General features: G+C 35.0%; 1 protein-coding gene across 3 annotated transcripts in view; it reads left to right on the plus strand.

Annotated features, from left to right (window-relative positions):
• Positions 1-23872, plus strand: part of AHR (aryl hydrocarbon receptor) — a 51466-nt gene that overhangs the window by 24860 nt on the left and 2734 nt on the right. Inside the window, exons 1-9 of one of the 3 annotated variants that reach the window (XM_060632628.3) lie at positions 3648-3741; positions 6660-6763; positions 8213-8302; positions 10093-10216; positions 10868-10998; positions 12652-12854; positions 13616-13725; positions 14845-14986; positions 22038-23286. In XM_060632628.3, the coding sequence (XP_060488611.1) occupies positions 6701-6763; positions 8213-8302; positions 10093-10216; positions 10868-10998; positions 12652-12854; positions 13616-13725; positions 14845-14986; positions 22038-23286 (2112 nt within the window). In that variant the 5' untranslated portion in view covers positions 3648-3741; positions 6660-6700. Of the gene's footprint in view, positions 1-3637; positions 3742-6659; positions 6764-8212; positions 8303-10092; positions 10217-10867; positions 10999-12651; positions 12855-13615; positions 13726-14844; positions 14987-22037; positions 23287-23872 lie in introns of those variants that run through there. The other 2 variants (XM_060632627.3, XM_078441598.2) reach the window with 2 other exon arrangements.

Genomic DNA, 23872 nt, shown 5'->3' on the forward strand with positions numbered 1-23872 from the left:
GAAGTACACTGGTGCCAGTACCCCAAGTCATCTCACTCTTCTGTGGCTTTCTAATCAAGGGGAGAAATGCATACATGAAAATGACTAGTATTAAAGTAGCTCAAGCAGTTTTAAGAAGGGAGAGGTGGTAGGTATGAGGTCAGGAAACAGAGGACAAACTTCATGGAGGGGCATAGTTTGGGACTGGAGGCCCAGACGTAAAGTAAGATCTCTAAAAAGTCACATTAGTATATTTGTAAAACGAGAATGCGAAGGGAATGCATCATTCCTGGACTCATCTTTGCACAGTATTTATTTAAATCCTTATTAACCTTATTAACTAGTTATTAACTAGTTATTAATCTTAAACCTAAGAGCAACAGAAATATCTTTGGAAGAACTCTCCAGTGATCCTTCCCTAAAATGTAGTTGTCACTTTTCCTACTTAAGCAGTTACACATATTAAACATAAACCTTCCAACATTTAGAATTGTAAGCCCTGTTGTTTAAAAAGGGTTTGTTTTCTTTTTTCTTCCAAGATCCTGTAAAACTTTAATTAAATCCCATTTTGCTACTTAATCATTTCTGACATTCTTGGTTCTTTATTTCTATAACTTATATTCCCAGCTAAGGGCAGAGTCTGATTTCTAATTACATTGGCTAATATCCCTAATACAAAGCCAGAAACAAATTGTAACTTGTTCTGAGTTGAATAGTGTCAGTGGTCCAGTAGCTCTGGTTGGAACTGACACCAGTTGTTTTAATTGAAAATTAATTTTAAGAGATTCCTGATAATTTAGACATTTTAAAATTTGATACTAGTAATATCTATCCATTTTTATAATTACATACTTTGCTTTTTGCAATGTGTAGGTTTTGGTTTTGTTGTTTTCTTTTTAACAGTAAACCTTTTTTTCTTTAATATGAAATGTGTCAAATTGCTTTCCATACAACACCCATTGCTCATCCCAACAGGTGCCTTCCTCAATGCCCATCACCCATTTTCCCCTCTCCCCCACCCCCCATCAACCCTCAGTTTATTCTCAGTTTTTAACGGTCTCTTATAGTTTGGCTCCCTCCCTCTCTAACTTTTTTTTTTCCCTTCCCCTCCCCCTGGTCTTCTGTTAAGTTTCTCAGGATCCACATACGAGTGAAAACATATGGTATGTGTCTTTCTTTGTATGACTTATTTCACTTAGCATAACACTCTCCAGTTCAATCTACATTGCTACAAAAGGCCATATTTCATTCTTTTTCATTGCCATGTAGTATTCCATTGTGTATATAACCCACAATTTCTTTATCCATTCATCAGTTGATGGACATTCAGGCTCTTTCCATAATTTGGCTATTGTTGAAAGTGCTGCTATAAACATTGGGGTACAAGTGCCCCTATGCATCAGTACTCCTGTATCTCTTGGGTAAATTCCTAGCAGTGTTATTGCTGGGAACCCTCTTGCGCTGTTGGTGAGAATGCAAACTGGTGGAGCCACTCTGGAAAACAGTGTGGAGGTTCCTCAAAAAATTAATAATAGATCTACCCTATGACCCAGCACTAGCACTGCTCGGAAGTTAACAGTAAATCTTACTGATATTTGGTGTTAACTCTTTTTTTTTTTTTTTTAATGTTTATTTACCTTTGAGAGAGAGAGAGAGACAGACAGAGCACAAGTGGGGGAGGGGCAGAGAGAGAGGGAGACACAGAATCCGAAGCAAGCTCCAGGCTCCAAGCTGTCAGCACAGAGCCTGATGTGGGGCTTGAACTCACAAATGGTGAGATCATGACCTGAGCCGAAGTCAGACGCTCAACCCACTGAGCCACCCAGGCACCCCTGGTGTAACTCTTAAATGGTGCCTTGCACTGGAGCTTTTGGAAAAGTGAGAATATAGTTAACCCTGACATTGTGAGGTTCTAATGCACTCAGTCAAATTTGACCATTAGGAAGCAAGCAGCAACAGAACAGGAAAGGAGAAAAAGCCTTTTTCTCTTCTACTTACATTGAGAAAGATTAACCATTTCCTTTGGTCTTGATTAACTGTTAGATCAATTTATGTACCTCAAACTATTTTTTTGGCCCAAGGAAATATGTTCTTTGGCCTCTTGAAATTGTTACATTCAGAGGCCAAACTTTTGGCCTCTTCTTTCAAAGTGGTATGTTTCAAGTTCTGCAAAAGCAAGAACTTGGCATAAGATTCCAGTGTGACACATGCACTGACTTACCAGAAAATACACTTCAGCGTGAAAATGTTTTATATGTGAGGCTTTGCTCAACTGGAGAGAAAATCTGGTTATTAGTAAATCTTGTTTTTTGCCAAGCCAGATTATCTTTGGTGCAATAAAAATCTAATGAAATGAGTCTTAAAAGGAATGTCAAAGTCAGTTTCACTTAATGATTTCTCTTATTTGATATTGAAGGTTAAAAATAGATCAGAAAAATGGAAATACTGTATTGTAATTGTATCTAAAAGGTTGCATATTATAACAAGATAATCTATAGGATCTGGGAAACACTGCTAATAATTTACCATTTATTGAACTACTATTGAGCTGCTGAATGCCAGGAACTTCACATATATTCTCATTATTCTTAACAATAACCCTGCAAAATTGTTTTTTTGTTTGTTAGTTTTTGATTACCAGTTCACATATTAGGACGGAGGCTCAAAGACCCTACACATTTTAATAAATGGCAAAGCTAAGATTTGAACTTAATTCTGCCAGATACTACTATTAAATGAGATAATATTTGAGAGTGCTTGGAAAAATTCTAAGAACATAGCAGCAATTATTAGTACCCTCAGCTGTGGTGCCTCCCAAGCTACACACACACACACACACTATGAAGAAGAGAGATGGGAGGGGAAGAGAGAGAGCATTATAACATGCTACCTCCAGAAGTAAGCAAGCATCCCACCATGGCAACAGACTTCCCCTTCAATCCATAATCCACAAGCAGTTAGGAAGGGGAAGGCACTTTACAGGATGGAATACATAGGAATAAACATAAAAATGTACAAATCTTTTTTTGTGGAAACTTTAAAATATTCTAGTGAGACAAAAAAATACAGATATGAACAAAAGGAAGAAAATGCATGTTATTGGATAGAATGATTCAAAATCACAACGATGTTAATTCTCCATGAGTTGATTTATAAATTTAGCAAGACTCTGCTAACAATACTAATCCCTTTTTTACCCAAAAGTTAGACAAGAAGATTCTAAACTTGATGGAAATATATTTCTTAATAAAGCATATGGTTGATTCTTTCTCCTCACCACTACTAGTTCACTGTTTAGATAAGTGTATATTAGTATGAAAATCATTTATTTTCATGAGTAAAGAGAAATGGGAGGCGTAGTTATAGAGGTACCATGCAGGTCTTTAAAACTCTTAAGTTATGTGCCAGAAATCATAATGAGCTCATCAGAAGTTGTTTTTATTAATTTAAATAAATTATTTATTTGTAATTAATAATTTTTAGCAATCTGTCCATTGACTCGGAAACCGCTCATTGACAAAGGAGTATTTGCTTAGTCGTTATAGTAGCAGTAGATACCAGTATTTCAAATTGTGTCTTTGTTAGGTATATAGAGATTTTTCCATTATAGCCCTTTGAAATCGCTCACTCTATCGTTGCTTTTTCCTTTTCTCCACAGTTGCATTACAGGCCTCCCCAACTGACAGAAATGGAGTTCAGGAAAACTGTAGAACAAAATTCAGAGAAGGCCTGAGTCTACAAGAAGGAGAATTCTTATTACAGGTGAATTTTAGTAAATATAGCTTCTCCTAATAAAAAACATTGTAAATGGAAGACTAATTGATCAGTCTTTCAGTTACTCCCGTTTACTTAGAACTCACCCAGGGTGCTTCATGCCACGTTTACTGGGACTGCAACAGTGGTATAATGCTACTATATGAAAAAGTGTAATGGTATCGAGTAGATTAGAAGTCTACCTATCAGTTTCCCTATTGTATTTCTTTAAATAGCAAAACTCCTACATTATTTTAAAGGTTCTCATTTAAGACACCGAATTTATATGTACCTTTTCAGGACTATAGCTTCATTAAAGCAGTTAATTGTATTTACTTAACAGTTCAAAAATGTTCTTACCTGAATTTTATTTTTCACTATGCTCTTAACTCTTAGCTATGGGGTATGTCTTATCAACACGCTACAGATTTTCTTAACAGCTGTAAGTCCTAATTTTTGTTTTAGAACCTAGTTTCTAGATTTGTCTGTGAAAACATTTTAATTTTCTTTTTTTTTTACTCTATTTCTTGGAATTGATAGGATGCTTGATTGTCAGCTAAAATTCTCAGGTATTTGTTTTGTTAAAAAAAGATAGAATGAGGATGTGTGCTTTGATATGTTATTACTATTAAGTGATCATCTTCAATTCTACCCGGTGAACCTAGTGAAGAACTCCGTTTGCCATTGTAACAGAAAGTAGCCGCAACTTTGGTAGCTCCATTAATTCTTTCTGAAAATGCTTTTGTGTAACCCAACAATTTATAACATTTTTTATTATAATTTTGTAATTAGGAAAATTAAGTTTTGCACCCATTAGGTTAAACAAATTAAATATATTCAAGCATGAGTACTCAACCTGTCCCTGGCTGAGGATGTTTATGTATATAATAGCTTGAAACGTAAAGACTCCTTCTTCAGGTTATAGGAAAACATTCTAATAATTGTTGCTTCATGTGATTAAACACACACCATGGGTTATGTAGTAAAGTAATAAGGAAGTCCTTTATTTCAAATGAAAATAATCACATATGGAATGCTTAACATTTGGTAAAACTGTTTAAATTATGGGCCAATGATTTTTTTTTCCCTCATAGAATATTTAGGCAAATTGTAAACATATTCTATGTCAACGACAAAGAATAAAAATAATACTAATGAAAAACTAGTCTCATTTTTTTAATTATCTGAAAATTGAAAACATTTAGGTCTTTAAAATAAATGCATCTGTTATGAATTATAGTGCATATCAGTAGTAGATTTTCCATTTGGAAGCATCACACGTTATCTGATTTGCTAGTATCATGCTTGGCTGTTACCTCTTCTGAAATAGCTGACCAAAAACCTTGTAGACACGTGAAAATGGCATACTTCATTATATACAGTTGCCATAATGGCATCTAACTTTATACTTTCAACATGTGATTAGCAACCAATTATCCCTCAGACATAGAGAATGTTTCCAGAGGTAGAGTATACCCTCTGGCATGAAACTTTTTTTTTTTTTTTTTTTTTTTTAATTTTTTTTTTTTCAACGTTTTTTATTTATTTTGGGACAGAGAGAGACAGAGCATGAACGGGGAAGGGTCAGAGAGAGAGGGAGACACAGAATCGGAAACAGGCTCCAGGCTCCGAGCCATCAGCCCAGAGCCTGACGCGGGGCTCGAACTCACGGACCGCGAGATCGTGACCTGGCTGAAGTCGGACGCTTAACCGACTGCGCCACCCAGGCGCCCCTGGCATGAAACTTTTTAATGAGAAATCTTTTCCTTTGGTTTTAACTAAGGAGATACATAAAGAAAATGTTACATAATAGTTTATTAGCAAAAATTTTAAATAATTACTTTTAAACTTAGCTTAAATTTATTACTGTTTTACCAGGAATAAAAATGAAAAAAAAAATGACTTTTTGTATCTTCTCATTAGCCATTATTTATTTCAGACATTTATTTTCATTTATTTCATCACGTTCTGTCTGGTGCTATTTACTGTGGTGCTGATTATAATCAACAGCTTTGTTGTTGAGTTAACAGCCATTGAAACAATAATTAACACTACTGATTGCAGTTTATTTGTCTTACGTGAAATAGTAAGTGAACCTCAACATGACTTTCAGATAGGTAGGGCAAATTTTTGTAAGTCTAAAGAATGATATTTTCTTTCATTAATATGTAATTACCATATTTTTATTGACTCTTTCAGTATAATAACTTTCTTCCATATAGTATTTAAGATCATTTGAGATATACATAAAATCAGGATGCATATATTCTTTTTAAAGGCTTTTTATTTCTGACAATTCACTGTCTAAGAGAGTGTGATATTATAACTTAAATTATCTTTGTGTCTTCTGGCATAATGAGCTCATTGGAAAGTACTAAATTCATTTCACTGTTTGAGAAAGCAGGACACTCTACAAAATAAAATGCATATGATAAGTGGATACTCCTATCTAAAAAGAAGATATTTTTGGAAGGAAAAAATACAAAAACGGTATATCTATTATTACTGCCAACTGAAATTTAAGAATAATTTGTAGGGTGTTAATGAGTAAATATTTAAGTTCCTGGTGGGTGCCAGCCCCATTCCTTCTGGGGAAATCACCAGGCATTGTAGCCATAATCTCTGAAATCAAGAACTTTAGAGCCCAGTTGGGATTAAAAGTGTAACAGTCCTGCCACAGCTGGCGAGCAATACTCCTAGAGGAGGCAGACCATGATAGGTACGTGGACAGGCTTCATTGAGCAAGGCTAGTTGTTTCCTGGCTCAGCTTCGCTCTGTGACCTTCGGCAAGTTGTTTTGCAGTTCACCTCGTTTACCTGATTGCAATACTGGAATATGGCACCTACCTCAATGGAATGTTGACGAATAAACAGAAACGTTTAGAAAAGTGGCTGTTAAATAGTAGGTGCTGTTTATTGTCTTTGCAGTCAGTTTTGCAGGCGTATATTAGAGACCAAGAATCTTGAAGATGAAAAGAATTAGAGTGAAAAGGAAGACAGTTGCTGTTCATCTACTGTATCTAATAACTAAGGTAGATACCTACCTGACTTTGCTAGCATTCTAAGCACAGTGGCAATGTCTTGGTAATTCTCTAGTTCCAGTACCTGATAGGTGTCCTCTTTAGTTTGTCATCATTGATTAAGTGTTGAATTAGCTAATTGTTGTCATTACATACCTCAACAGTTCACAAAGCATGGTCATGTAAATTGCTCATTTCCACAACCTTATAGTAATGGTGCCTTATGTTAATTGAGTGCCGACTCTGTGCCAGGCGCTAAGATGAAATAGGCTCTTAACCAAATTGCCTGTTTTTCAAATGATGACACTAAAATTTGAAGGCATAAATAACCAAAGCCACAGAGATAATAAGAGACTGGGAAAGCAATCCAGTTCAAATCTGACTTCAAACTGTATGGTTCTCACTAAACCACACCATGTCTCCTTTTACATGAAGAAGAGGAGAGTCTCAGAAGGGTTTAGCATGATAACAGCAAAGAACACATTGAACTCTGCTGAGCTGAACTGAAGCAGCAAACAGTGAAGGCTCATAGAGATAAAATATGTGATAACCATAAATGTTTAAAGTGATCCAAATAAATACTCTTTCTTTTATCCAAGAGTATAGAAATATTAACAGTGGACTTGAGTAATGATTGAAAGAACAGAAAAGAATATAAATTTCCAAGCTGAAAGTAGGGGAGCAAAGGGAATAATAAAAATAAAAATTGGCCAAAAGCAGGTAAAATTGAAAGAAAAAGAAGTATAATATAGATGGAAATAATAGAAATAGCACATATAAAATGAGAGCTTTAAACTTGACTATATTAGTAATTAGATGGACATTTGTCTTATATAAAATGACAGCTTTAAACTTGAATATATTAGTAATTAAAGTGTATATTTTGTATTACATGTATGTGTATTTTATGTGCAGTCCATATATGTGATTATGTTGCCAATAAAAGCTTTTAAATTGTTTTAATGCTTTGGGAGTATTCAGATTTCAAATTGCTTCAATGTGTGAATGGTCTGTGCAAAGATGTTGTATCAAATTTCTCTTCAGAAAATAATAAGCATCTTTACAGACTATCATTCTCTAAAAAGCAATGTGATAGATTATAATACATGTTTATACAATTTAAAAAACATGTACAGTAAAAATATACAGTATATTTAAAGCAGTATCTGAAGCACGAGGAAGACGAAACTGATTTTACTGAAGTTACTGTGACTGAGCATTAAATTTAGCTGTAAACTTTTCCTTACCTAAATCAAAAGGTATGAATAGATTCCACTCATCCCACAGTATACAGTGTATCTGTGTTTATGAGGTGTGATTTTAGCCATTTTAAAGAGAAAAATTTTCAGCAATAAAGTAACAGCCTTAAGCAACCTCATTATTTATGAGTGACCATATTGTTATTTAGTCATATTACTAATTTTAGAATCTTTTTCTAATTACTAATCTTTTTCTTTGTAGGCTCTGAATGGCTTCGTGCTGGTTGTCACTACAGATGCTTTGGTCTTTTATGCTTCTTCTACTATACAAGATTACTTAGGGTTCCAGCAGGTAAATATATTTTTCTTGAGTCATTTAAAATCTTTTTAGAAATTATGTATCATACATTTTAGGGATGTAATTGATACTTTATATATAGAAAATGTCATTATATATATATATATATATATATATATATATATATATATATATATATAAAATCCACAACTGGATTTTCAGACAAGCGTTTGTGAAAGAAATAGGATTTAAAAGATCAACAAGTGGCTAAAAAGGCACAGAACTTAATGTGTTGCCATGAAGGAGTGAAGAGTTGACTTATATATAGAAAATGTCAATTAAAATATGCTTATAAAATAAAAATCATCTTTTTGCAGCTAATAGTTTCTATACTATTAATAATTTACTGCATTATAATTTTCTTAAATGTTTTATGAGATTCATGGATATTGTGTTTCATCTTTCACTTATTAAGGAATCTCATATATAGAAACATTGGATGGGGGGCAGACAGGAGATTATTTGCCATCAAATTAGTTATGGATACTATGGAGGGCATGCGGCAGCTCTGAAATGAATGAGGTGATATGTAAAGGTACAGGCAAAATACCATGGTTTATATCTTTAATTCTGACTTAATGCTGATAATGGAAGCTTTCCTGATGCAAATGGTATTTAAGCATAAGATTCAGAGGGTGGGCTTGAGTGTAGGAGGAGCACAGGAAAGAAGAGATAGAAGCACTACTCTAAGCAGTAGACTGGAAGTGCTTAAAGAGATGAATGTATTTGGTTTGTTTAATGTTCTTGAATAAATGGTGCATAAATGGAGTGGTGTTTGTCGTATTTGAGGGACAAGAGCATCTGATATGATGTGAGAACACTTTGTAAGTACACTTGACTGCTAGCTATTCTTATGTATCGCTAGTTCTTAAATTCTAATGTGTTAAGACTCACTGGAAGAACTTGATGCAAAACTAAAATCTTTGGTCCCCACTCCGACATACTCTGATTTAGTGCGTCAGAGTGGGGCCTATGAATTCGTATGTCAAACAATCTCACAGGTGATGCTGAGACTGCTGGCTTGAGTAACAGTGTCTACACTGTTAAACCGACTGAAGTTTATACTCTGTTAAGTACACAGTGGAAGCCTCTAAGCTTTTTTTTTAAGGGAACCTGTGCTACAGTCTGTGTTTCAGAGAAGAACTCTGGTAATTGGGTAATGGACTGCATAGAGATGGTTTAATGCTAGTTACGTTCACAAGGAGGTTTAAGTCTAGATAGCTAAACCAGCGGAACCTGGCTCTGAGACAAAGCCTATCTTGTGGAGAGTCAAGTGGTAGAAGAAGGATTCTGACCTGGTAGAGGTATAATCCCTTATTCTTCCAGAGTGGACCGGAAATAAAAATTTAACGTTAAAGAAAGTCATTAGAGGACAGTGAAGGAAATAATTTAATACTTTTAAGCTTAGAGAAGTCTAAGACAACTGGATTTTCAGACAACCGTTTGTAAAAGAAATAGGATTTAAAAGATCAAGAAGTGGCTAAAAAGACACAGAACTTAATGTGTTGCCATGAAGGAGTGAAGAGTTGACTTCTATAATTGAAGAGCATTCAGCTAGGGAAGTGATGGCAAGGAACTCTTGCTCACTAGTGACAGTGCTCCCCTCTCTCTAGCTTTTCCTGTCTTGGATGACTGGACAGCTCTGTGATCATCTGTCTGATTCATGTGCATTCATCACCATTAACGACCACCCCGTAATGTAGCTACATTTTGAAATTAACTTAGTAAGACACATTTTTTTAATCACAGCTTTAAAAAAATTTCCCTCTATGTTTTTTCTTTAGTCTGATGTCATACACCAGAGTGTGTATGAACTTATTCACACTGAAGATCGACCTGAATTTCAGCGTCAGCTGCACTGGACATTAAACCCTACGCAGTGTGCAGACTCTGGACAAAGAATTGATGGTAAGAATGTTTACCGAAAGATAGTGTTGGGGAGTTTTTAATGTAAGTCTGTGAAAGGAGGCAGAGAACCTTTGGAGGCATATAACTCCTTGGTTAAGGTTGGGAAGAAGTGGAAAGACAGGAGTCTGCAGTTGTATGTCACAGTCAAGTCACAGACTGAAGACCTAAGGAATATTTTGACAAATGACCCCCATTGATGAATTTCAAGCGAAGAAGTGTTACCATACTTGGTAATATATTTTATACAAATAACTTTTGAAAGATTGGAAGGAATGTATAAGGTTGATCCTGGAGTGTGTAGAAGTTGTTCTGTCTGTAAAATGCACCAAATAAAAATCCAAGGGTAAAATCTTTTCTCAATCAATGCTTTTAGAAATGTGTGAAGGTGTTAAGAAGATAAAAAGTGTTAGAGAATATGAAGATTATTGACAATAGAAATAAAAACAAAACTGAGTAGGTGAAGTTCTGTGTAGTCAAAGTGATATTCTGTATGTGTATTTCTTTTCATTAGCTCCTCTTCTGAAAATGATTCTTCATTTTTGTATTCAGAATAGAATCCGGTTAAGAAATTAACACAAATTTTATCTATCCCAAAACACCTGATTGTACAGCAAAATGGGATGTAAATTTGTGTTGCTATTATTTCTCTAGAAGCTAATGGCCTCCCACAGCCAGCAGTCTGTTATAACCCAGACCAGCTTCCTCCAGAAAACTCTTCCTTTATGGAGAGGAGCTTCGTGTGCCGACTAAGGTGTCTCCTGGATAATTCATCCGGTTTCCTGGTAAGGTGCAAAATCTTATGATACTGGCAATTGCAGTTCAGAAAGTAAGAAATAAATGTCAAAACCATTTTCTTCGGTTAGATTTGAGTTTGATTTTAAAAACCTCCTTTATAAAATAATTGCATGAAGGAAAGTAACTTTTTTTTTTTTCAGATTTCTAGTATTTTCCATAACTCCAAATCTCGATCTTTTAGGATATAGTAACAAAGGCTGAGTGAAATAACATGGACTTTGTATCTTGGCAAAATATTTCTGGGACTTTTTTATGTAAAAGACAACTTAGTAGCCGTTTAGCAGCAGACTGTTGCTTTAAACCCTCTTTGCATTTGATTCCTGCTGAACAGAAAATCATCATGTCCTTTGCTACACAGCTACAGTAACTGCCATATAGAAAAATGGTTGTAGGGCCACCTGGGTAAATCAGTCAGTTAAGCGTCCGGCTTAGGCTCAGGTTATGATCTCATGGTTTGTGGGTTTGAACCTCGTGTTGGGCTCTGTGCTGACAGCTTGGAGCCTGGAGCCTGCTCCAGATTGTGTCTTACTCTCTCTCTGCCCCTCCCCTGCTTGCAGTCTCTCTCTAAAAAAATAAATAAAAACATTTAAAAAGAAAGAAAAATGTTTGTATATTCATGATTGCAAAGTAGTCATCTGGTATGAGATGCTGTTGTTCTGAACACCTGAACAGGATAATCAGGGAGCAGCTTTCGCAGGATGCTCAGATTCATACTGTGTTTGTCCTTAAGGAAGTGCACTCCACTAGGCACAGAAGACAGTACAAAGCATAGTGCATATTACTCTTGTGAATTAGCAGGAATTTGAAGTAACCAGATCTTAAACATTATTAGCAAACAGTGATTTTTGTTAATGTGTTTATTTCTGAAGATAATTTTGCTGACCCAGAGTTAGAATTGTGCTTTGAGATAGCTTTCCTAGTACTGATGATCAGCTAATATGTATTTCTCAGGTGGAATTTGTGTAATTGGGTCTTTGGTTCATTGTGCTGCTACCATATCATACTGAGGTCAGAATCATCCCTCAGCCTGATTAATACTGTTTTAAGCAACTAAGTTGATCATGTTCACGTTTAAATCATCTTTGTTTCCTCGATCTTCTTTCTAAAAGTACCCTTTATTGTTACTTTGAGTTCTGCATTCTTTATGTGATTTTATGATTAATTTTAGCATTTTAATGAAATTGCATTTTATCTGTATATGAAAGATTGCCATGAGTTATGAAATAGAGCATGAGCTGTGGAATATAGCTCATCTCTATTTGAAAATTAATGTGTACTTGATGACTTTAGCATTATTCGTTCATTCAGGAAACATGTATTGAATGCCACGGGGGGAAGGAGCTACGTCCTCTAGGTGTGAATGACAGGGCATTTGTGAGCTCAGAAGATGATACGGGTATTTTTGTTGTGACAGTTAAAAAGGAGTACCTTATTGGGCTGCCCCTTTAGCATCTAATTCGTATTGCCTTTTGGGATAATTATAATGGGCTTCTTGTGGAGAAAAGAATGGAAGTAACATCAGTCAGCCTCAGGAACTTTTATGGAATTATCAACAACACTGGAAATGGCCATGATTGAGCCTTTGGAAATTAACAGTTTTAAAGGGTTAATTTTAATAAGCCGGTTTTGGTTTTTTAAAGGCAATGAATTTCCAGGGGAGGTTAAAGTATCTTCACGGACAGAACAAGAAAGGCAAAGATGGGTCAATCCTTCCACCTCAGTTGGCTTTGTTTGCAATAGCTACTCCACTGCAGCCACCCTCCATACTTGAAATTCGAACCAAAAACTTCATCTTTAGAACCAAACACAAATTGGACTTTACACCTACTGGTTGTGATGCCAAGTAAGTAAAACTTGTTCAGTTTTCTTTCATTAAACGTATATTTTGTTGTAGCAAATCTCTTTTAGTATGTAAAACATGTAGTGTAAATTATAATGTTTATTATTAAATTAGCTGTTATTTCATACTCTTTCAGTGTTTCCTTTTAAAATAATTTCATCAGGCTCACAAATCCTCTTGTAATTTTTTTTACGATACTTGTCACAGTTTCTGTGTCATAAAGATGATTTGCTTGTATTAGTAAGATTCACTATCCTGATGACATTTGTTGGTTTGTTTTACATTTTTTAATGCACAGACTCTATTTGATTTTTAGCCCTAGAAGTTGAGTAACTTCCAGAAAATTATGAGGTAGACTGTGATATTAGCATTCATACTGTGTCAAAACCTATAATTGGTTTTCCCCTAATACAGGAATGCAGACAGATGTGAAAAGCTTTGCCCCTTGAAATGGAGTATATGCTTTCTAGGTTTTTATTAAAGATTCTGTTTTACCTACATAATCTACTCTGTTAGATTCATCTTTAGCCATGCTAATTTTCAACAGTTTTTTTTTTTTTTTCAGAGGAAGAAAATAAAACTGGTATTAACAGTCATAAACAAAAGAGAGCACTTGCATGAATATGGTTTTTTCTACTGCTCATATGAAATTCTGAATCAAGGAAAACAGTGCAGAAAATAGCATATAGCTGATCAATTAGGTTATTTCATTTATGTTAAATTTTAATTTCTTATTTACCTTTTTTTTTTTTTTTTTTAAACAGAGGAAAACTTGTTTTAGGCTACACTGAAGCAGAGTTGTGCATGAGAGGATCAGGATATCAATTTATTCATGCTGCTGATATGCTTTATTGTGCAGAGTACCATATCCGGAGTAAGTTGTATTTTGTTATGAATGTGTCCCAAAAAACTGCATATATTCTAGTACATGTTTCCAATTTCACAAAAGGTAATGAGTTTAAAGCAACTGGATAAACTTACAGTTGATGTCAAACCATTATGATTAACCTGAATTACACTCAATTTATTAACTGCCTTACACTTACCATGCAAGAGTCTAGTACTTTAATTACTATGAAAATGAACATTTTGCCCAATGTTTTGCTCAATTTTTAACGGCATTTTAAATGGTATCGTTAATTTATAAATCTATGCTAATATAGATTATGCTTTAAAATGGTTAAATAAAATCCTAAGTGGTAGAAACATTCCCTTTTTAAAATGAAATTAATTTTAATAGTTTTGTTTTCCCCAAATTGTGTACCCTCTCTGTAGTTAGATGTATTACCAGAATTTTCTGATTTAATCTTCCCTTTAATCTACTAAATAATAAATTTAGTCTTGGGGCGCCTGGGTGGCTCAGTCGGTTAAGCGACTGACTTCGGCTCAAGTCATGATCTCATGGTTTGGGAGTTCGAGCCCCATGTCGGGCTCTTTGCTGACAGCTCAGAGCCTGGAGCCTCCTTCGGATTCTGTGTCCCCGCTGTCTCTCTGCCTCTTCCTACCTCGTGCTCTGTCTCTCTCTCTGAAAAATAAACATTAAGAAAAATTTTTTTTTTAAATAATGTTTAGTCTGTAGTAGAAAATAAACAACTCTGAAGAACTGTTTCCATACATTTTAATATATTGTGTTTAAAGTTATCAAGACATATATCATCTTTGGTGATAAAAGAAATATGTCCAAAAAATATGTCATAAGGGCTTTGTTTCAGAGGTTTTCTTTAAAATGTTGATTTCAGGGGCACTTGGGTGGCTCAGTCAGTTAAGCGACTGACTTCGTGTCAAATCATGATCTTATGGTTCTTGAGTTCGATCCCCACGTGGGGCTCTGTGCTGACAGCTCAGAGCCTGGAGCTTGCTTCAGATTCTGTGTCTTCCTGTCTCTCAGCCCTTTCCTCACTCATGCTGTGTCTCTGTCTCTCAGAAATAAACAAACATTAAAAAGAATTAAAATGTTGTTTTCAGGTTTGATAATTTTTGGATTTTGTTTTAGTGATTAAGACTGGAGAAAGTGGCATGATAGTATTCAGGCTTCTCACCAAAGACAATCGATGGACCTGGGTTCAGTCTAATGCACGCTTAGTGTATAAAAATGGAAGACCAGATTATATCATTGCAACTCAGAGACCACTGACGTAAGTACAAAGACAAAATGTTTCATGTCTTCATTTCTTTTTTTTTTTTTTTTTTAATAACACTTTGGTTTTTAAATCCTCTTACATGAAAACCTCAAAATAAATTCTATGAGAATTTTCTCTGGAAGTAAAAACTGAAAATATGTAAAGAAACAAGGCATAAATGAAGGACATTGAGAAGACAGAATTGACAAACTTTATTGAACAACTAAATAGGTGGAATTACAGAAAGAGAATAACCAAAGAAAACTCCAGGTTTTTTTCTGATGTATGAAGGAAAGATGAAAAGCTAGTGCCATATATAAAATAAATGCATAACAGTCCTGTGTTTAGTACATGTTTTCTAAACAAGCAGAGGTTTTTGTGTTTCATATAGATTCTGTAAATAAGCATTTTGTCAGATATTTGTATTAGAAATGTTTTCTACGCTCTAGAGAGCTGATGTTTTGTTTGTATGTGACTTGAGGTAAGATCAATATTAATATTTTCCTTTATATGTATATCCAGTTGATCAGAATCACTTATTGACAAGGCTGCTTTTTTTCCCTGCTCCACTGCATTTTGATCAGGGGATTGTGTCTGTGGTTCTGTTTTTGGATTCCATTAGTCTACTTGTCTGTTTTCACCTCAATAGCACATTATCTTTATTACTACATCTTTATAATAAATCTTGATATTTGTGTGTCAGCTTTCCATATTAGTTGAGGAATTTTTGTTCTCCTCTAGCATTGTCTCCTCTCTTCTTTATCCTTTATATTTTAGAAATAAGTTGTCAGATTTCACCGGAGTATCTGTTGTGATTTTGAACGGAATAGCATTGAAACTAGAGCTTATTTTGGGATAATCAGCGTCTTTACAATACTGACTCTTCCAACCCTTGAACATGGTTAATATATGTATGTGCATATGGGTACATGAGTCTGTACCTATGTCTTTATCTTAATAATGGGTTGTATTTTTCTTACCTGACTCTTACATATCTTTTTCTTAATTTTATTTCTAGTTGTTTGATGTTTTGTGATGCTGTTTTTAAATGGTGTGCATGGTGTGGTGCCTGGGTGGCTCAGTCAGTTAAGTATCCAGCTCTTGATTTCAGCTCAGGTCATGATCTCATGGTTCGTGAGATCAAGCCCCAAGTCAGGTTCTTGTACTGACATCATGGAGCCTGCTTGAGATTCTCTGTCTGTTCTCCCCCTTCCACTCTTTTGGTCAAAAAAATAAATAAATAAAACATTAAAAAGAATAGTATGCATGTGTACACCAGTTTCTAATCGTTGAATTTTTTAATGCTGGCTTGTATTCAGTGAACTTATTGAAATCCACTTATTCTCATAAGTGTCTGGATCCTTCACAATTTACTACATAACATTTGCAATAATTTTTTTAATCTTTAGACATTTATTATTTTTTAAAATTCCTTTATTGCACTGGTTAGGCCCTCAGTAAAATGTGAAAAAAATAATGATATCAGGTTTTGTTTTTGTCTTATTACCAGTCTCAGGGGGAATCTTTTAATATTTTACCATCAAGTATGATGTTGTGGTAGTGCTTTTGCTATTAAATTATATATACACACACACACACACACACACACGTGTGTGTATGTATACACACATATACAATATCTAGATACTACATGCATACATATATACATATATTCTGTATTTATATACATTATATTCATATATCCATATAGATTATATACATTTTGCTACTAAATATATATTTTTGTTTAAGTATATGTACACTCATGTATATATACGTATAATATATATATTAGTGTGTGTGTGTATATATGTGTGTGTGTGTATATATATATATATGTTTTTAATTTAAGAGCTTCCCTTCTCTTTAGTTTACTAAATGTTATCATGATGGGTGCTGAATTTTGTTAAATATTTCTGGATTCATTAACATGATGATGATTTTTCTCTTTTATGCTGTATTTCCTTTTCATTTTGTAGTATCTGTACTGACTTTTAAAGAAACATTGTTATTAGCAAACTGTGCCTTCTCAAATAATATTGCTACAAAGCCATTAGTTTCTAATCCTCTCAAGGATCCAACTTTTGGTTTGTTGATTTTTCCTATTGTTTGCTTGTTTTCTGCTGCATTTATATCTGCTTATTACTTTTTTCCTTCTACCCTCTTTGGGTATATTTGCTATTTTTCCAGCCTTTATCAATTCCCCCTTAAGCACAACTTTAACTACAGTCCTTGTGTTTTGATGTGTCTTGTTTTTTCTATTCATGATTTTTAAATATAGTAGTATGTACTTTTTACATTGGGGATTTTCTGGGTTTTTTGTTTTAAAAAAAAATTTTCTTAATGTCTTCTAGAGCAAGTGCACGTGAGTGGGGGAGGGGCAGAGAGATAGGGAGACACAGAATCCAAAGCAGGCTCCAGGCTCTGTGCTGTCAGCACAGAGCCCAATGTGGGGCTTGAACCCATGAACCTTGAGATTGTGATCTGAGCCGAAGTTGGACACTCAACCGACTGAGCCACCCAGGTGCCCCTGGTGTTTTTGTTATTGAATTTTACATCAATTCCACTGAAGTTAGAAAACATTCTGTGTGTGATGTCAGTGTTTTGAAATTTGTATTTTTTGTATCATTTATGATCAAATGTTTTATGGTTAAATATATAGTCAGTGTTAGTAACATATCCCATGTACTCTGGTAAAGAATCTATGTTCTATTGCAGGTATAGTGCTCTTCATTTATCAGTGGTTTCATTTGGGCTGTTCATATTTTTACTATTTGAGTTTGCTTGTTAGTTATTCAAAGGTTATTGGTTGCATTTTCTCATTACCAATGAGGCAGGACATCTTTTGTATCTTTCTAGGGCATTTTCCTTCTATGAATTGTCCGTTCATATTGTTTGTCTATTTTCTCCTATGTTGTTTGCTTCTCTCTGGGTCCTCATTGGAGCTCTTTACTTCCTATGGGTGTTAAGTTGGATATATTTATACACACACATACTATATGTAGTATACATGTGAAATTACAAACATGACACGTTTTATCCATGTATAAACTTGATTTATGAATGCTTGTGCCATGTAAGATTTTTAATTTTTATGTCAATTATGCTAGTATTTTCCTATAGAGATTCTACATTTTATTTACACATGACTCTTCCCACTCAGATTTCTGAGATTTTTTAAGTATAATTAACATACAATATTTTATTAGTTTCGAATGTACAACATAGTGATTCAACAATGATACACATTATGTAGTGCTTACCGTAAGTGTAGCTGCCATCTGTCAGCATATAAAGTTATTACAGTATTATTGACCGTATTCCCTGTGTCGTACTTTTCATCCCCATAATTTATTATAACTGGGAGTTTATACCTCTTAATCCCATTTGTCTATTTAACCCATCCTCCCAGCACCTTCAGTCTGGCAACCACCAATTTGTTCTCTATTTATGAAACTGTATCTGTTTTTGTGTGTGTGTGTTTTGTTAGTTTTCTAGATTCCATGTAAGTGAAATCATATGCTATTCATCTTTCTCTAACTTTCACTTAGTGTAACACCTTGTAGGTCCATCCATGTTTTTATAGATAGCAGGATTTCATTCTTTTTTATGGCTGAGCAATATACCATATCTTCTTTATCCTCTCTTCTGTTCAATAGGTTGCTTCCATATTTTGGCTATCGTAAGCAGTGTTGTAATAAACATAAGGGTGTCTCTCTCCTTTTGAGTTAGTGTTTTCATTTTCTTTGGGTAAACACCCAGCAGTGAAATTACTGAATTGCGTGGTGGTTATTTTTTTAATTTTTTGAGGAGCTTCTATACTGTTTTCCACAGTGGCTGTGCCAGTTTACATTCCCACCAACAGTGCATGAGGGCTCCCTTTCCTCCACACCCTCACTACCACTTGTTATTTCTTGTTTTTGATGGTAGCCATTCAAACTGGTGTGAGGTGGTATCTCATTGTAGTTTTGATGTGCATTTCCCTGATAATTAGTGATGTTGAACATCTTTTCATCTGTCTGTTAGTCGTCTGTTATCTTCCCTGGAAAAATGTCTATCAGGTTCTCTTTTTAATCAGATTCTTTTTGGTAAGTTGTATGAATTATTTATATATTTTGGATATTAACCCCTTATTAGATACATCATTTGCAAATATCTTCTATTCAGTAGGTTGTCTTTTCATTTTGTTGATTGTTTTTTTCACTTTGCAGAAGCTTTTTATTTTGGTGCAGTCCTAATCATTTGGTTTTGTTTTTGTTTTCCAATTTGTCGGCATACAATTTTTCATATAGTCTCTCATATTTCTGTAGGGTTGGTTGTTACTTCTTTTATTTCTGATTTTATTTATTTGCATTTTCTCTCTTTTTTTCTAGATCCTCGCTAAAGTTTTATTGATTATCTTTACAAAGGCTGTTGGTTTCATTAATCATTTCTTTATAGTCTCTATTTCATGTATTTCTGCTCTGATCTTTAGTATTTCCTTCCTTCTAACTTTGTGTTTATTCTTTTTCTAGTTGCTTTGGGTGAAGGGTTAGATTTGTTTCAGATTTTCCTGGTTTCTTGAGATAGGCCTGTATTGGTTTCAACTACTTAGAACTACTTTGGCTGTGTCCCAAAGATTTGGACCACTGTATTTCCATTTTCATTTGTGTCCAGGTATTTTCTGATTTCCTTTTTCATTTCTTTGTCATTCCTTTGGTTTTTTAATACCCTGTTGTTCAGCCTCCATGTATTTGTGTTTTTTCTAGGTTTTTTTTTTTTTTTTTTTTTTCCTTACAGTTGATTTCTAGTTTCATTTATCTGTGGTCAGAAAAAATCCTTGTTTGGATTTCAGTCTCAAATTTACTGACACTAGTTTTGTGACTTAACATGATCCGTCTTAGAGAATGTTCTGTGTGCATTTGAATGTGCATTCTACTTCTTTTAGATGGAATTCCCTGTTATAGATTAACTCCATCTGGTCTAATGTATCATTCAAAGCCACTGTTTCCTCATTAATGTTTTGCCCAGATGATTTATCCACTGATGTAAGTGGGGTGCTCAAGTCCCCTACTACTGTTGTATTACTGTCATTTTGTGTCCCTTTATGTCTTTCATTTAGGCTTCATATATTTACTGATCCTCTACTAGGTGCATAGATATTTGCATTTGTTATATCCTTTTGTTGGATTGATCCCTTTATCATTATGCAATGCCTTCCTTGTCTCTTGTTATAGTCTTTGTTTTAAAATGTATTTTGTCTTTTAAGTATTGTTACCCCAGCTTATTTTATTTTGCTTTCATTTGCATGGAAAATATTTTCATATCCCTTCACTTTTAGTCTGAATTTGTCTTTAGTCTGAAGTTAGTCTCTTATAGGTAGCATATAGATGGGTCTTGTTTTTTTTCCAGTCACCTTGTATCTTTTGATTGAAGCATTTAGACCATTTATATTTAATTAATACATTAATTGCCATTGTGTTCACTGTTCTGATTTTTTTTTTGTAGTTCTTCTCTTTTCCCTTCTTATTTTCTTGCTTCCCTTCTGATGGGTATCTTTCTTCAGTGTCATACTTGGATTTCTTTCTCTTTATTTGATATTATTTTTTAAATCTTTTACATATTTTTGGTCTGCAGTAACCTTAAGGTTCATATATAACATCCCAAGTATATAGCAGTTTATATTAAGTTGATGGTTGATGGTTGCTTAAGTTTGAACACATTTCTAAAAGTACTATGTTTTTGCTGCCCTCTCCATTTTTTATATATTTGATGGTATGTTTTATCTTTGATTACCTAAACTAATATTTAGATCTAATTCATTTTTACTACTTTTGTCTTTTCATCATCATAAGGTTAAATCATGCATTTATAAATGATTGATCTCCTGCCTGTACTCTAGGTTTGCCAGTGACAATTTTCCTTTCTTAATTTTCTCACTTCTTGTTGTGACCTATTTTTTCCTGAAAGAAGTCCCTTTACATTTCTTTTAAGTGGTTTAGTGGTGATGAATTCCCTTTAACTTTTGTGTGGGAAAGTTTTCATCTCTTCTTCAATTCTGAGTGATAGCCTTGCTGTAGGTTTCTTTCCTTTCAGTACTTGGAATATCTAATGACAGCCCCTTCTGGCCTGCAGAGTTTGGCTGCTTCCTGGACCAGAAAACCTGTTTCCTTCCTCAGTTTAGGGAATTTTTCAGTCCCTTTCCTTCTGTCTTCTTCTTCTAGGAGCCCTATAATGTGAATGTTTGTGTGTTTGATGTTGTCTCAGAGACCCCTTAACTTATCCTTTTTCTTTTTGCTGTTCTCCTTGCCTACTTTCCATTACCTGTGCTCCAGATCACTGATCCATTCTTCTGCATCGTCTGACCTGTTGTTGATTCCTTCTGTATTTTTCATTTTAGTTATTGTATTAAACTCTGATTTTTTTTTTTTTATATTTTATGTCTCTTGGCTGAAGCAGTCACTGAGTTTGTCTACTCTTCTCCCAAGTCCAGTGAGCATTTCTTTGAACTCTTTATCAGGTAGATTGTTTATCTCCATTTTGTTTAGTTTTTCTCAAGTTTTGTCTTACTCTTTTGTTCGAAGTGTTATCCTATTTTCTCATTTTGACTTTCTCATTAGGTTTAACAGGTACTCCCAATCTTGAAGGAGCAGACTTGTGTAGGAAGATCTCCTATGTAGGTTGCATGTCTCTGGCACATTTGGCTGAATGACTAGTGCTGTAGAGGGCAAGGAGTCCCTAGTTGCTCTGCACAGGGGTTGCCTTGGCTGGGATGGTTAATTCCTAAGTGTTATAGTTTGTTTTTATAGTTGGATCTTTATTCCACTTTGAATTTATTTTTTTCAGGAGGATTTCAGGGGTGGAAACTGAGAATGGATATAATGACTAAATTCTGGGATAAATTCTAAATGACTTAAATTTTTCTAACAAGTTTTCTAACACTTGTTATCTGGAACATTTATGTCAAAGTAAAGTTCATGCTCCAGATCAAACTCAATTACAATGTATTTTGCTTTTATATTGTTTTTCTATTACATTTTTCTAAGTGTTTGATATAACTTTTTTTTTTTCTCATACCCAATTTTAGAGATGAAGAAGGAACAGAGCATTTACGAAAACGAACTATGAAGTTGCCTTTTATGTTTACTTCTGGAGAAGCTGTGTTATACCAGGTAAATAACCCTTTTCCTCCCATGATGGATCCCTTACCAGTGAGGACTAAAACTACTGCTTGTGGAAGAGAGTCTGCTACCACATCAACTCTAAATAAGGAATCTTTCAATCCCAATTCCCTCCTGGGTGCCATGATGCAACAAGATGAGTCTATTTATCTCTATCCTGCTTCCAGTAACACAGCTTTTGAAAGAAATCTTTTTAACGAACCTATGAATGAATGCAGTAATTGGCAAGACAGTATGGCACCAGTGGGAAATAACAGTATCCTGAAACATGAGCAAATAGGTCAGTCTCAGGATATGAACCCAGCAATCTCTGGAGGTCAATCAGGGCCCTTTGCAGACAACAGAAATAGTGACTTGTACAGCATTATGAAACACCTAGGCATTGATTTTGAAGATATCAAAGACATGCAACAGAATGAGGAATTTTTCAGAACTGACTTTTCTGGTGAGGATGACTTCAGAGATATTGACCTCACAGATGAAATCCTGACCTATGTCCAAGATTCTTTAAGCAAGCCTGCCTTCCAGTGTCCCGGTTACCAGCAGCAACAGGCCGTGGCTGTGAACTCAAGTTGTATGGTACAGGAGCACCTGCAGCTAGAACAGCAGCAGCAGCGGCTGCAGCACCAGCAAAACCTCCTAGCATCGGAGCAGCAGCAACAACTGTGTCAGAAAATGCAGCATATGCAAGTTAATGGCATGTTTGCCAATTGGAGCGCTAACCAGTCTGTGCCTTTTGGTTGTCCACAGCAAGAGCTACAGCAGTATAATGTCCTTTCAGACTTACCTGGGACCAGTCAAGAGTGTCCCTACAAATCTGAGACGGATGCTATGCCTTATACACACAACTTTATCCCCTGTGATCAGTCTGTGCTGCCACAACATTCCCAGGGGCCACAGTTAGACTTTCCCTTAGGGAACTTCGAACCATCCCCGTACCCTACTACTTCTAATTTAGAAGATTTTTTCACGTGTTTACAAGCTCCTGAGAACCAAACACACGGACTTACTCCAGAGTCGCCCATAGTAACTCCTCAGACGTGTTATGCCGGGGCTGTGTCCATGTACCAGTGCCAGCCGGAACCTCCGCACGGCCACGAGGCCCAGATGCGGTACAATCCAACAATGCCGGACCCACAGGCATTTTTAAACAAGGTAAGGGTTTTCTCAGGCTGAGTAAACCTTTTTAGTGATTCTTCTTACATTTATAGACCTCAATTATAAATTTTTTATGTGACTATTTTTTAATAAGCCAGTACTTTTCCAGTAGTAGTGTGTTACTAATACTAATAGATCTTTTTTAACTGAACAGCCAAGGAGGAAAAAATCAAGGGCTACAGCAACATGAGTATGTCATATATTGTTTAGAATAGATCCTTTGGTTTATCTCTGTTCTTAATAATTACAGGACCCTTTAAAAATTCAGAGTTCAGAGGCGCCTGGGTGTCTCAGTTGGTTAAGCGTCCAACTTTGGTCTTGATCTCATGGTTTGTGAGTTCCAGCCCCACTTTGGGCTCTGTTGTTGACCACTCAGAGCCTGGAGCCTACTTCCAATTCTGTGTCTCCATCCCCCACTCACTCTCTGTCTCTCTCTCTCAAAAGTAAATAAACTTAAAAAAAACCTTTTTTTTTAAATATCAAACTTCAAATATATATTTGCATTTTTAAAAGTAATTTCTTAAAGCTCAATCTTTTTTGTATGTGTTAAAATCAGGTTAAAGTCAATACAGTTGTGCTTTTT

The sequence above is a fragment of the Panthera onca genome, chromosome A2, assembly GCF_046562875.1.
Source record: "Panthera onca isolate mPanOnc1 chromosome A2, mPanOnc1 haplotype 2, whole genome shotgun sequence".
NCBI lineage: Eukaryota > Metazoa > Chordata > Mammalia > Carnivora > Felidae > Panthera > Panthera onca.